Below are 16329 nucleotides of genomic sequence, written 5' to 3'. Positions count from 1 at the left end.
AAATGTTTATCTTAACCGTTAAACTGTTTGAGGTTGATTGTCTTTTTTTTTAAATTTGAGGTTGTCGGTTTGAATGGCGACCAATATATTCCTAATCGATGATTGAGAATATAGGAATGAACGGTTTTGAATGTTACTTCTTCAGTGATGAATAACATTTATTTTTTTTACAAAGAAACACGAAAGAGAATAAAAGCGTAATTACTCATTTTAAATGATAACATTCCATTTTCAATTTTATAACCATAAATTTGATAAACCATAATTTCATGAAAAAAACACATTAGTTTTAAAATATCTTAAATTGTTTGCACGTGCACTTTGTCATTACTTTAAGAAAGGATATCCTATTTTTCAAACCAATTGAATAATATAGTACGTGTTGACGGTTTACAAAAATGTAATGCACGAATTTACTTGTTTTCTTTGTGTCGTTTGATAATCATTGACCGATAAATTATAGTCTTTTATATTATAACAGTATGAGAATGAAAAACTACAATGATTGTTACGTGTCAAACAAACAAACATGTGTATTTTCTTGACTAGATAAGATATTAAATGTTCAAATTAGAAATACTCACGAGAGACTAAAATTTGTCTGCAGACTGTCCATGGAGTAGTAGATGTGGTCGTATGTGTAACATCACAGCAAATTGTGTCTCCATTGTTAACAATCACTGGGCTCCAGATAAGGGTACCAGTAACATCATAAGATTTTTGATCTAATACAGTGGAAGATGTAAACTCAGTAGTAAACTGAGTATTTTTATTTTCATTTCGCATGCTCATAACACCTGCTGGATAACCATTGGCAGAAACACATGTCCATATGCCTTGTTGTCCTGGTGTTAAATTGGTCGAACCAGTCAAAACTGGTGCTTGTGGTGAAACTATTCAACATATGTAAACATACGAAATCAATATAACACGATTGCGCTGCCCAATCTTAAGTTTATTCTTACTTTAAAAACAATGATTGAATAGTCATTCATGTTAGACATATGTACGTCAGCAAAAGTAACTGTTGCAATAAATAATCTGATCAGAATGTTTGAATGACAGTTCAAGATTTCCCCCTTAGAACTAATTCAAACATGTCTGTTTATCAGATCATGTTCATGAACAATATCTTATACAAATAATGTACATAATTGTGGCGGTATACTTATTCCTTTATTTTGAAGCAGCTTTTAAAGATGTTTTATGACTCTAGTGCTGTAAATGGTCATTCTCAAGATATGTCTGACTCATATATTTCCTTTCCAGTGGGTGTTATTTCATGCTCATCATTAATTGATCATATCGCTATTATATTTATTGTTTCCCTTTAATATCTATTTTGGATGCTTTCAATATAATACTAAACGCTTGAGATAATATAAAGTCCGTTAAAATTATCGTCAGCAAGTAAGAGAATGGCGAAAGATACACAAATCTAGACGAAGACATCCTTATTCGTTTATACTTTATCATCTTTGTCGCCTTAACACATTAAAAATCTCCTCTTATATCTGATGTGTTTCCCTCAGTTTTAAATTGGTACCCGGATTTGTTCTTTAGTTAATCGATTGATGAATTTCGAACAGCGATATACTAATGTTGCCTTTATTTATTAAAAACAAATGCGTATTTACTACTTTTCACGAATTATCTGTATTTTTTCCATAACGATTCACTTATTTTTCTTGAAGATAGATAACATAAATGCAAAATAATGTCAATGTTTCTTTATCATATATTTAGTACAAAATACAGAAATTTTGTATCTCTAAGGAAGGTTTTTTTTCAGTTTATATCACCTACCCTGTATCGCATACCCCGTATCGCATACTTGGCGTGACGTCATAATTCGAATGACGTCAACGTTTGACCTATGACGTCTAGTTGCTGTATTCCTTGCATAGGACAAATGTCCTATCATCTCAACTAAAATCGATATTTTTTCCAAAAAAAAATATACCCACTAACTTTACGAGCGATCTATATATATATATCTATCACTCTGAGATCCAGTGGGCATATATATTGTATGGTTTGTCACTTGTTTAGACTTGTTTGTATGATATACTTATTTCTAGTGACTGTATAATGAAATGCATCATGATCCCATATGATATATAAAAATTGTTGAGTTAGATTACTGACAAATGAAAAATACATTGTGTATAAAAATAACAATATAACATCTACACACGCTTAAAAAACACATGTCTCATGTCTATCTCTAGATTATCCTTCCGTGACAAGGTAACACTACGACTATTGAAGTTATATTTTTATATAGCGGATGTGGTCGAGTGGTCTAGAGCGCTGGACATGAGGCTAAGCGATTGGTGCTGTAGTGTATCAAAGGTGTGAGTTCGAATCCCGCTGAGGGACGAACAAAAAATTGTCAGTAGAAAATCTAACTCTAACACTGTTTGGAGTAATTTTCAGACTTATATAAATATTTGTATTAACCATGTATCTCTATCACTCTGAGATCCAGTGGGCATATATATTGTATGGTTTGTCACTTGTTTAGACTTGTTTGTATGATATACTTATTTCTAGTGACTGTATAATGAAATGCATCATGATCCCATATGATATATAAAAATGGTTGAGTTAGATCACTGACAAATGAAAAATACATTGTGTATAAAAATAACAATATAACATCTACACACGCTTAAAAAACACATGTCTCATGTCTATCTCTAGATTATCCTTCCGTGACAAGGTAACACTACGACTATTGAAGTTATATTTTTATATAGCGGATGTGGTCGAGTGGTCTAGAGCGCTGGACATGAGGCTAAGCGATTGGTGCTGTAGTGTATCAAAGGTGTGAGTTCGAATCCCGCTGAGGGACGAACAAAAAATTGTCAGTAGAAAATCTAACTCTAACACTGTTTGGAGTAATTTTCAGACTTATATATATATATATATATATATATATATATATATATATATATATATATATATATAACTCGTCTAAACATCAACCCAACAATGTTAGATCTGTAAATTTGCTTTCGCAAATTTTTGGTTCATCCCTCGCCGGGATTCGAACCCATGCTACTGTGATATCGTGACACCAAATCGCCTGCACTGCAGCCGTCCCGCTAGACCACACGACCACCTGGGCTCTCATAAAAAGAGCTTTCGCTGGCAGTGTGTTACCTTTCCACGTCAGTTTTAATCTAGCGGCGTACTGCAGTACATGATATATAAGGCATGAAGATGTTATTGTTACAGATCAGCTAAATTATCTATAGTAAAGGATCCTACAAATTAATGTAAGATACATATATATATAAAAAGACACAAAAAGATGTAGAAATATCTGAAGTTTTATTGTTTATTTGGTCCGCATAATTTTTGTGAAGTTTGTTTTAATCACCTAGCTGATTGATTAAACACAAATGCAAATTTTCACGATTTTAATTTGGTTAGAACAGATAGCAAACCTTTCAATAAATGTTTGTCTAGCTGTTTACCTCGTCAGAACATTAAAATGATCATGAATAACATCATCGCCAAATAATCAATAAAGCTTTAAATATTTCTACACCTTATAATAGTTATTTGAGAAATATTAATTTTAGTTGAAATAATAGCTTCGACAGTATCGTTAGTATATGCATTTTAAAACATGGCCTTTTAACTTATATTGAGAATGTAATAAGGTTATAGAAGATATTACGATGTGGATATTAAGCAAAAAGGGAAGTCTATATAGAAAAAAAAGTCAGCTGGAAAAATACAGGAAATCATAATGTTCTTTTCTAGCTTATAATTTCGGACGATTAAAAGAAAAAAGGAATATCCCATTTGTTTGACTCTTTTAAGATATAGTTTGATTCACAGATTAAAACATGGCAAAATCGGTATCGCATGCTGTATCACCACTCCACCAATATCAGCCCTCGGGACTGGTATTGGTTTCTCGTAGTGATACAGGATGCGATATGGATTTTGCCATGTATTATTCTATATGTATCAATAAGCAATAATGCAATAATGTTTGTCAAATTAGCAACCGCTCTTTGATTTTAGTAATATTCGTACATTAGGATTGGTTGTCTAAAGTATGCTTAATTTTGAGGAAAAGATACTGAAATTATTTTTGCATGGCTTTGAAATGCAAACATTTCTTTTATTAACTGTAATAATGGAATATCATTTGCAATCTGACATTATAAATCTTCGTCTTCTTTTTCCTAGTATGTGGAAGACTCTGGTGCTGCAGTGTGGGATAAATTCAAAACGGAAAGTCCCTAGTCATCTGGCAAAATCAAAAGCTCAAACACATCAAACGAATAAATAACAACTGTGTTTGGCACTCATGTGTTTTTTTTTTTATATCTAGGTTCATGAAAACAAGGTTTATATCAAGTTGTTCTTTTATTTAACTTTTTAATTTTGGAAACTTGTGTCACTATGAAATTCACATTTCATTTTGAAATGAAGTTAAATTTCAGAAATATGCAGGAATGCTATTAGTCAATCGAAATAACGTAATCTAATGAAACATACATATAATGTCATCATTTCATTATGACCGATACACTTTGCAAGGATTGTTTAACGGAAAAATTTTGACTTTCCTACAAGCAAAAACAAAATTTTTAAATTAGAAGGAATTCATTACAGACTACCGTTAAGTACAACTAAGACTGAAAGTAAAGCCCTGGTCACAACGAACCCACGACACATTTATACAGCGCAACGACATTGAATTTATTATTTGGTCAAATCGCAGGTCATCTGTGATCGATAAACGACAGTCGCACGATCTTTTAAGCATCATGGCGCTGGTGTGTGAACAAGAATTGGACATGAACTTTTTTTTTTGCTATACGATGTTTTGTCGTGTCACTGTCTTGTGGCTGTCGTGAGAGTGTCTTCCACGGTCGTGCGACTGTCGTGCGATAAACACATTCTCATGAGTACCTCCTTATACCATTTAAATAACAATAATCGTACGACTGTCGCACATCTGCCGTCTGTTTTACGACAGTGGTACGTTCGACGTGCGGCATATTTTCGTTTTATTTAGAAAAATACAATTTGGCGAAAATAAATGTGTGGAAAAACATACTGTCTGTCGTCTAAAGAGGGTGGCTAACATATGGTCATGTTAGCGTTGATTCGACCCAACGAACAGTATAGGAACCAGCAAAACGCTCAACGTTGGTCAATTGGGCCATGGATCGAACGGCGCCTAAAGTGGGGGCAGTATAGTACACCTGGCATGTTTCAAGAGCCCTTGCTAAGAGTCGCCTAAGGGTCGACAGTCGTCGACAGTGATACTAAAGTGACACGATAGTGACACGACAGTGACACGATAGTGACACGACAGTGACACGATAGTGACACGACAGTGACACGACAGTAACACGTGCATCCAGTGACATTGAACCTGAAGAAAAAATACAAGTTACGACTGCCGTACGACTGTCGCATGACTGTTGCACGACTGTCGCATGACCTACTTGCGACAAATTACAATTCTATTTTTTCTGTCGTGTACCAATCGTGGAACCACCGTGATCTAGTTGTTGCTGATGTGACCACTCGAGATATATTTTTGACATTTTGCACGACAGTGCCACGACCACAATGTTATAGATCTTCAACGACAAAACCTACGATCTGTCAAAAGATGAAACCGAACACTAGGTGACATATTTAAAAAAAAATCAAAATATCATTGAAATAAAGACTTTTGAAAAACTATATGTATTTGTACATCTAGTATCGTACCGATATTGCTCCTCAGTCCGGTAAAGAAAATAAAATTCATGTGTAACGTTGGTGTAAAACAAACTCATTCTTTATTTCTCGGGTGAACTTAAATTTTGACCCACAAATTGTTCCATATGGTGATGTTGGAACACTGTCATATGAATAAAGGCAACAGTAGTTTACCGCTGTACAAATCTCGTAAATGCATTGACAAAACACAAAATCGGGGTAACAAACTAAAACTGGGGGAAACGCATTAAATGTAAGAGGAGAACAACGACACAACATTAAAATGTAACACACAGAGACACGGACTTAGCATCAGACAGAATCCGATGAGAATAACAAATATAACATCAAAACCAAATAAATTAATTTGGGATAGAAAAGTACCGTGACACGTCTTTTAGTAATGTGAATTCACACTCAAATATATCAGAAAACAAAAGACACAACGAAAACACAACGTTAATATGTAACACACACAGAAACGTACTATAATATAACAATGGCCCTGTTCCTGTTCCTGACTTGGTACAGGACATTTTTTAAGAAAAAAAATGGTGGGTTGAACCTGGTTTTGTGGCATGCCAAACCTCGCACTTTAATGGCAATGTTAAATATAACATTACAATGACAACATCATATTACAGGACTACAATACAAATAAATAGGAGAACATATTAGACAAAGAAACACATGAATAATAGCTAACAAAAGGCATCAGATTTAAACATCAATATTTCAATAATTCAAATGACACAGATGAAATATATTTGGCATAGGACTTCTTTTAAACTGAATTTTACTATGCGTATTGCTGTACTTTTTTTCTACATTGGGTAAAGGTATAAGGGGAAGGTTTAGATCTTACTAAACATTTTAATACCCGCTGCAGTTATGAGCCTGCAACTAGTCAGAAGCCTCTCACCTTTAAGAAGAATGAATTTTATTTCAGTTCATTACAAAATAACAAAACCACACCATGTAATGAAACATACACATTACGATAAGTCATTTACACATCAAGTAATGTTAAAACTACATTGACTAATGACACCACCACATTAAATAATGGTGAAACCACATCGAGTAATGACAAAACCATATTGAGTAATGACAAAACTATATCAAGTCAATACGAAACCATATCGTGTAATATCGAAATATCATTAAGTAATGACTACTCCATATTGCGTTATATTAAAACATCATTACATAATGTCAAAACCATATTAAGTTAAGACAAAATATCATTAATTAATAATAAAACAACATAAAGTAATATCACAGTTCCACATAAGACATCTGTGGCGTTCCATGAATAATCCTTATTTTGTTTTCATGTGTTTCAGTTTGAATTGTAAAATGATGTAAAGGTCCAAATGGCCGCTTGTTGTTATTTCACCCGCTTATTGATAAAATGTTAATTATCATAAGATACGTGTTAATATACTAAAAATGTGTGTTTTGATCGTGATGACAAAGATAGATTGATAACTTTATTAAATATTGTTCACGTGCATGTCTACGTTTTCAGCGAAGAACCGTACAAAGTGTGTTCGTATGTCATATGATAAGTTATAAGTTGGTTGACGACTGTATTTTGATCTTAAGATTATTTGACTATTCATCTATATCAAGTACAATTTGTATCACATATAAAACAGCCATGAATAATGGCATGCATATGATCAATAACGTAGTAAACGGAAGTTGAACGATTTAATGGATGACAGCAAACAGAAATTATTCCACGTTAAAGCTTAAGGCAAATGAACAAGAGTTTACAGTTCCGTGCCTTTAAACAAAGTCAATCTCATGCTGCTGAAATAATCAACGACTGCTAAATGAAAAGAAAAAACATTATTTACCGATTGAGATTTGGTGTTTATTCCCTAGGCTTTTGTATTTATCAAAACGATAACAGCAAATTGTATAGGTAATCTTGCAGTAAAACCTGTAAACGTTGAAAAGGTTTTGTAATAATAAATATGTATATTACTACAAAAAAACACGGAGGTTAAAAAAAAAAAACAAGTTTAATTCGATAGACATATTCTTACAAATATACACGTCTTTATGTAATATTCACATCTGTACTTCGTGTGTTATATCGATGCATTATTAAAAAAGTAAATGACTTTATTCTGCGTTTTCACGTTATGCAGACTACCAAACAGCAAACAAACTGTGTCTACCGATAGACCAAACGTTACAATGTACAACATCCTATATAAAAGTGAAACTTACAGTGTACCTCCATATATTTAGTAGTACTTAAAGGATTTTGTAGTACACCATTTTCAGCCTGGCACTCTACAACCTCTAAATGATCATCCATGGTAGCAGTAAACGTTAGAGATGTTGTCACTGCTGTACCAACAGTAGTTGTAGAAACACCAGTTGTTATTTCCGTGTCGTCGAAGAACCATTTTACAGTCGGTGGTGGATCACCTCTGGCAGACGTACATGTTAACGTTATCTGTGAATTCAAAACTATGACAGGTGGTCCGTCGATGACTGGTGATCCAGGAGGAATCTGAGATGAAGCTATAAATATAATTTAAGTCGTTAACATGAAGTGTATGTTAATTTCATAGATTTGTAAATTTGCATTCATATACACATATAATTGTAATTTTATTTCTAAATTCTGAATATCGACCTGAGGTAGAATCTGGGTTGAAGTTATGATTATAACTAATGTCATTAATTGAATGAAGTGTATGATAAGTGAAGTTAATAAGAAAATATGCCGAAATAATATTTTCATAAAACTTAATGAAGCATAGAATCATTTTGCTGTAGTAAATTCTCAAACATAGTGACTTACTACATAAATATTTCGACAGTAAAATGAAAATTAACAATAACCAGTTATGATTTTTTAATGTGTTATTTCCGTTCAACTGCAATTCGTGATTTGTAGAATTGACGCGATAATGACTCGCTCTGAAAACAACGACAAAATAGCTCCAAGTATGATTATACTGTAAAGAGAAATGCCAACATGCACTTCGTATTGGCATTAAACTGAAGTTTTAGAAAAGAGGCATCAAACCTACATGACTAAACGTTATATCCATCAAAATATTTTTAAACGGCCTTAGATTTTCAGCAGGTGAACAAACAACATATCAACCTTTATCTTTATTAACGAAATCATTTAAATAAGGTTGTTTTCTCATACCTATCATGCATGCACTTTAGAAGTTCTTTTTTTTTCGCTTTACAGATGCATGTAATAAAGAGTATGATTGCCAATGAGACAACTATCCACCAAAGTTCAAATAAAGTGGATGTGAGCAGTATATTTGAAAATTGAATATCCGAACGTAGAACTTCAAACAAACAAAAATGTAAATTACCATAATTTTTTTGTTTTTTTATGTGCTGAAAATATGTTTTATACACAATAGAAAGACAAAAATAGTTTGACAATTTGTCAACACCTAGTTTAATTCCGTTAAATTCTTTCATTGCAGCAAAATATCAATTTGGCATTTGACAAAGATTCTGTGTTGTTTGCCTAGAAAATGTCCTGCGAATATCACTGTCAATTATTTTCAATTTCTCTAAACGCCGTACAGGTTTCAGAAAAACGAGTATTTATTATCCAGCATGTACACGTTTTTAGGAATTAACATTGCAGTAGTGACTTCTTTTATATAGGTGGAAGATATATTTTAAAAAGACTCTTAGTTAAGGACTTTAATACACCCACTTAAGGTAGCACAATACAAAGATTTTGTCACTCCCAATCAGACAACTTTAAACTGATGTAATCCATTTCATCCTTCTTTATATTTTTTAAATGAGGTACCAAAAGAAAGAAGAAAGGTTAATCTTTCAAATTGTGATAATTTCATTATGACATAATTATTACGTAATTAATTATTATGTAATTACTTGCTATATTGTAATGTCCACACTTGAATGAATTTAGCTTCTTTGTTCTTCATAGCATCCCAAAATATTTTATATATTCTTGTACAACACAGCTTGACCTCCAAAACTGTGTCTCAGATTTCCAAAAACATCAATAGAACAAATTTTATACCCAATTGAATTTAGTGGTCTCTTATGAATTTATGTTGCAAACTTCATTGAAGATTTATGAGAGAATGAAATACAATAGGAAAAATCTGAGACACAGTTTTGGAGGTCAAACTGTGTTGTGCAAGAATCTATAAAATATTTTTGGATGCTATGAATAACAAAGAAGCTAAATTCATTCAAGTATAGACATCACAATATGGCAACTAATTACATAACAATTAATAATGTTATAATTATGTCATAATAAAATTATCACAATTTGAAAGATTAATCCTTCTTCTTTCTTTTGGTATCTCATTTATAAAATTTAAAGAAAGATGAGTTGAATTACATCAGTTTAAAGATGTCTGATTGGGGATGAAAAATCTTTGTATTGTGCTACCTTAACCCATGGGTTTATTTTATATTGTTAAATTAAATGTCTTATATTCTTGACTTTCTATTTTGTCAGCTAATGAAAAAAAAATGAATGATGCAATATCTTTTAAATCATCTTTTAAGATCGATATTCATATTCAACAAAAAAAAAGTAAAAAGGGTTTTTATGTGAGGGAAATTTTGTTCATAGTTGAAAAAAGTTCACTGCTAAGGAAACGGCCTTTCTGTTGAAGGCTTTTGTAGTTGCCCAAAAATATTACCATCTGTAGATAACCATCGTTTTCCTAATGTAGAAAGCATATTGAGGACTGTTACTGTGAATTGACTATGGGTGTTGCTGTTTACGGTTGCCTATTGTTCAATCTGATTGTAAAATTGACAATTCAATTTGGACATTTAAATTGATCTGTTGGTAATGTTATAGCTGAGTCTACCTTGATTCTACCTGTACAGTTTTTTTTTTCTTCACATATTCTAACCTTACAACATTCATTTGCCTGAAGTGTTTCTTCACCTAGGATTATTCAAATAAAAAAAAAATGATTTGTAAAAGCATTTTTGTTTGCTTTGTTTCAAATCCCCAATAAATATGATTTATCTCCTTTTCACCAAAAAGTCTAAGTCAGTAAAATATTTAATTAAGAATTGTTAACTGTATGTTAATATGCATGAAAATTAAAACTGTTCTTTCATAATAAAGATTGTTTTTAAATGTTAACCCTTATACTAACAAGTAGTATTGTCCAGTTGCCAGTGAAACAAGAAAATCTATTCAGGTTTAATCACTTTCAATTTTCAGATGGATAAGATGAGATTTCTTCACAGGAATTCTTATTTGCAATGTTTAAAATCTTTTGGTATCAATGTGCATACCATATTTGATTTAATTTGTTTAAATTCACTTCTCAGATTCCTTTGAATAGTAATTCTGCTTCTTATATCGTGACTGTTTTTCCAAGAATTTAGTGTCATGAAGTTATCAAGGAGGAACTAATTCATTCAAAAATGTTTTGTAAGCTTTCATATGAGGAAAATTAGAAGTAATTTTGGAGTATACCTTGTAGTGTTTATATTTGAAATCTACTATAATAGGACTTTTGAGCACACACTGCTGTGTTCACTGAAAGAAATTCAATTTTCATAAGATTGGATTTAGTTATGTAAAATATTTCAAAACTGGAATGCAAATAGAAGATTTCAACCAACATGTTTCTGTGGTTTTAAATGTGATTTTTAAAACATTCATTATTAATTTCGGGATCTATTTTAAAGATAATCAACCTGTTAAATAGTCTTTACGTGAGGATATGTTCTACATGCATGTAAATTTGAAATAATTATTATAAAATTCAGGGTTTGATATTGTTTGATTTAGACATATATCAAAGGAAATTAAAAAAAATATGCAACTGTTGATCTAGCGAAATCAAGTGATCTAGTGAAAATATGAATAAAATATTTCAAAATATTATTAACGTCAGGAACATTTTTTGAATATAATGATAAAAAATAACAAAATTATATAAATATATGAATGGTATTAGGATTCCTTTACTTGCGTTAAGATTCTCGAATGATAAATATGGGAAAGTGATTTAAATTAGCAGTTTTATAACAAATATTGAAACATGAAATACGTTTGCATCTTGAGACCATACTCTAGCTTTATTTATATCATTTATACTTATTAAGACTAAATGCATATATTAAGAAAACATCGAATCCTTTATTCCACATAAATAACTTTTGAAATTATTTCGCAAAAATTGAAACAGATTTAATAACACATCAGTTTGTGAGTGCTTGCTGATGGTCTTGTTTACAACACCTTTGTTTGAAGAAGTAATGGCACATTGCAAGAAAAAGAAATGGCAGACTAAGGTATGGTATCCTCCTATCTGCTTTACATAATGGAATTCTTTATTTTTCTTCTATCACTTCGCTAATAGTGGATTGGACAACTAAAATGTCAACATTTTGATAAATTATTCCCATTGTGTAGTGGAAAACTGAATCAGCCCGCCTCCGAAAGAATACGTGATCGGATTTCATAGCTGGAAGTGATAAACCAATTTCTTATATGAAAATAACTTAACTTAACTTTTCTTTCAATTTCAAAAAATTCTTCAATGTATGCCTTATATTTACTTAGGTCAAGGGCGACAATTTTTCAAAGTTTTTGGTGTGCTTAATTCCACCTTTGATATTTTCCATTGATACAGTCCAGTATTTACTGCGTTGTTATTGGTAGTTCATTGAATGTTTACCTTTAAAGGGTAAGTTTTGTTGTTGCTTGAACGAACATGTTTTAAACAAAGACACGTCTCAGAGATTTAATTCTGACGTTAAAACCTGCGGAAGACCGGTATGTGTTATTTTACGGGTATCAACATGTTAATGCTTAGATAGATATTAGAATATGTAGTATGAGTGCCAATGAGATAACTTTCGATCCAAAGTCACAATTTATGAAAGGTAAGTTAATTATAGGTCAAAGTACGGCCTTCAACACGTAGCATTGGCTGTCACACAACAACACCAAAAATGACTATTGATAAGTCATGTAAACAGGAAAACCAACGGTCTAGTTTATAGACAAGAAACAAGAAACACTAATTAACCACATAAACAAACGACAACCACTGAACAACATTCAGACATTTCTGTATGGAATGGCTTCACTATATATTTGATAGGCATGAGTAACGATACATGTACAATCATCCTACTTTCATCCCTCTTAATATTGAAATAGATTTTTAGCTCCATGAGGTTATGATTGTTTGTAGTTTTTAATAGCTGCATTAAATAAAATACGCGCATTACAGATAATCATATTTGGTTGTAGACCAGAGGCTGATAGAGTGACATCAAATCCTTCTCCGTGTGGAGGTCGAACCCTACACAGTTGAGCAAGTTCCTTTTAAGGTCAATATCCAAATCTAAGAACATTGTTCGATTCTCAATGCTCTCCAACTTTGTTCTTGTTTGGCTTTATAAAAATTTTGATATGAGCGTCACTGATGCGTCTGATGTAGATGAAACGCGCGTCTGGCGTACTTAATTATAATCCTGGTACCTTTGATAACTACTAGTATATAAAAAAAAACAAGAATTCAATTGATGATGAAATCAAACAAAACTTTTGAACCTCAATGTTTACAAATTGAATAAAGGAGCCAAAAATCCAAAATCTTTAAATGCATGTGTATATTCAGCATTTCAAAGCACCCCATAAATTCTATTTTTGTTGAAATTAAACAAAGTTTAATTTTGGACCCTGATTTGGAACAATTTGAAAACGAGGCTAAAAAAATGCAAAATTAAAACAGAGGTTTAGATTAAACATTTGAAAGATATATTTGTATTCAATTTATGCTAAAATTTTGTTCTTGACCAAAATGAAAACTGGGTCCAAATCAAAGATAAATATGTCACTTCAATTATAATTTTGTTAGTTGAAAATGTCTACATGTGTGTTATTTTAAAGCTGAAAATTATTGCATGAATATATTTAAAGTAAATACATTGCCTATAAATATCGATTATTATCGAATGAAAATTATGTTTGAAAATCTAGACCCAATCACATGATCTTAAGTAAAAATTAAACATTCACACACACAACACAAATTTAGAAATAAGACAAAAACAACTGTGATATCATATACCTTTAAAACACATAACTTGAAGAAAAAAAATGTAACACAGAAGTTTGTGACAATTCCTGTCTAAAAATCAATTGAACAATTACAGTCACAAATAAACTATCTATTCATGTACTAAGCAATTGCACCATTTAGATTTGAAAGATTTCGCGAAAGCTTATTCATTTTAATGAACGGACAGCCACTGACCACCCGGCCGCGTATCCTACCGCCGAACATCCCTAAATCAATAACCGATTTTTAGATAAATAATCAATAGCCACGTGCTGATTGTAGATGCGCAACAAATCCATAACGAAAAGATATTTTACGAACTTTTAAAAGTTTTTAATCACTAATTAAGGTTCCTGCATGTTTCTTGTGCAACTGTTGTAATGTCAACAAATATTTGCAGTTCCTGAATTATTTAGTCTGAATTGACGTGATTTTTATCTTCTAGTAGATGGAATTTTATTCACAAATGTTGCTTTTATTTTTACCGGTGCAAAAAAGGGTCTTGGATCGCAACCCTTGACTAGCGAAAATAGGATACACTGATTTTACATTTTGTTTTAAAAAGATAATAATGATATTTATGGATTTTACGAATCCAGAGAATATATTTTAAACATAGCAACTATGATTAGTTTAATAAAAAAAAAGTACTTTACAATACATGCACGCATTACAAAAGAATATCCTATTGAATGTTATTGGTAAAGTGGAATACAATTTCATGCACATTTTAAAAAAAATCTATATATTTTTAAGGAAAAAAATTGAGAATGGAAATGGGGAATGTGCCAAAGAGACCCGACCGACCAAAGAGCAGTAAACAGCACAAGGTCTTCAACACTGCTAGAAAATCCCGCAAACGTGAGGTTTGTCTTGACGCTTAACACAGGATTTACTCTGACATGTTTTCTTAAAGTTGCATTTAAACTTGTACAAATGTATAGTATGTCATATATTTTAAACTTTTGCACTAGTTTGTGTCTCACCACAGAAGTTATAAAATTCTGAGTAATGGTTTGATTAACACACATACATGTAGAATCGAGTTTCGACATCATGCTATTAACCTAAAAAAATTTAATTGAAACATAAATTACCAATACTAACATTATCCTTACGAACATTTAATTCAATAGATCCGTACACCCATTTTTGTAATTTAATAGGTCTGTTACAAAGAAATATAACGGTTGATCGACTGTAAATTATATCAATAGACTGAACTAAAACTATTCATGGGGAATTAAATACTTTCGTAAATATATGAAATACTTACCGAGCATCAGGACCATATAAGTTATTACCAAGAAAAACAAATAGTCCATTTCAACATGAAAAGGAAGTATATCAGTTCTTATACTTCTAAGTACATTGTCGTGATTAACGAAGCATACAGGGTAAACCTACGCAATTATGTTTATATGTTTTGACATTTGCATATTTATTATATTGATTGGTTTGTTATAGATATTTTCTATTTAAATCATTTGTGTAGTTGGTAAATACATTTCACCGATCATTGTTAAATTTATGAAGTGTCAATGTCATGTGAAGAATCACATTTCCATTGATTCTGGGTTGATCAGACCTTTGATCGTTTTTGTTTATGTGTGTTGGATAAGATGAATTTTGCGTAAACATCTGTATACCATTTTTAAACGTTTAAAACAATGGAATCAAGCACAGTGGACATGCCATGCCGTGCATCAATCATCGATATTAATTGCTCGTGCAAAATTTCGTATATTCGAACAATTTGTGTTTATGTCATGTTTTTGTAAGTATATATACATGACATACGTTTTCTCGATTAAATTGTTTAATATTTTGTCATGTTGTGGCACTTTGTATATGTGTCTTCTGTACTATTATTTGTCTGTTTGTCTTTTTATTTTTAGCCATGACTTTGCCAATATAAAAAAGAAGATATGGTATGATTGCCAATGAGACAACTGTACACAAGAGACCAAAATGACACAGACATTAACAACTATAGGTCACCGTACGGCCTTCAAAAATGAGCCAAGCCCATACCGCATAGTCAGCTATAATAGGCCCAAATAAGACAATGTAAAACAATTCAAACGAGAAAACTAACGGCCTTATTTATGTAAAAAAATGAACGAAAAACAAATATGTAACACATAAACAAACGACAACCACTGAATTACAGGCTCCTGACTTGGGACAGGCACATACATAAATAATGTGGCGGGGTTAAACATGTTAGCGGGATCCCAACCCTCCCCCTAACCTAGGACAGTGGTATAACAGTACAACAAAAGAACGAACTATAAAAATCAGTTGAAAAAGGCTTAACTCATCAGATGGTACATGTGTTCATGCGTAAATCATAAATTGTTCGCTAAAACATTATTTCGTACAATGTAGGAAAATATAAAATGTATTTATGCCTCTGTGTTGAATACCGTATGTTGACTTATAATAGTTAACTTTTATGAATTGTTAATTGGATGAAAAGTTGTCTCAT

The 16329-nt window shown here is 31.7% G+C and overlaps 1 protein-coding gene across 1 annotated transcript; it reads right to left on the bottom strand.

Moving 5' to 3' along the window:
• Positions 1–570: 570 nt before the first annotated feature.
• Positions 571–15211, bottom strand: LOC139525073 (cell adhesion molecule 4-like). Its single transcript, XM_071320252.1, has 3 exons — positions 15115–15211; positions 7990–8289; positions 571–893 (listed from the first exon to the last, which is right to left on the bottom strand). The coding sequence occupies exons 1-3, from the start codon at positions 15161–15163 to the stop codon at positions 571–573; spliced, it is 672 nt and encodes a 223-aa protein (XP_071176353.1). The 5' UTR covers positions 15164–15211.
• Between the last annotated feature and the right edge of the window lie 1118 nt (positions 15212–16329).

This window comes from Mytilus edulis, chromosome 5, assembly GCF_963676685.1.
Source record: "Mytilus edulis chromosome 5, xbMytEdul2.2, whole genome shotgun sequence".
Lineage (NCBI taxonomy): Eukaryota > Metazoa > Mollusca > Bivalvia > Mytilida > Mytilidae > Mytilus > Mytilus edulis.
This window is presented reverse-complemented; position numbering and strand designations above follow the sequence as displayed.

Bases quoted from the DNA above. Each gene is read 5' to 3' on its own strand.
- LOC139525073 (XM_071320252.1), bottom strand. From the start codon at position 15,163: ATGGACTATTTGTTTTTCTTGGTAATAACTTATATGGTCCTGATGCTC. The intron at 8,290-15,114 runs GTAAGTATTTCA...TTATATTTATAG, and splicing joins TTATATGGTCCTGATGCTCG to CTTCATCTCAGATTCCTCCT. The intron at 894-7,989 runs GTAAGTTTCACT...TATGTTGAATAG, and splicing joins TAAATATATGGAGGTACACT to TTTCACCACAAGCACCAGTT.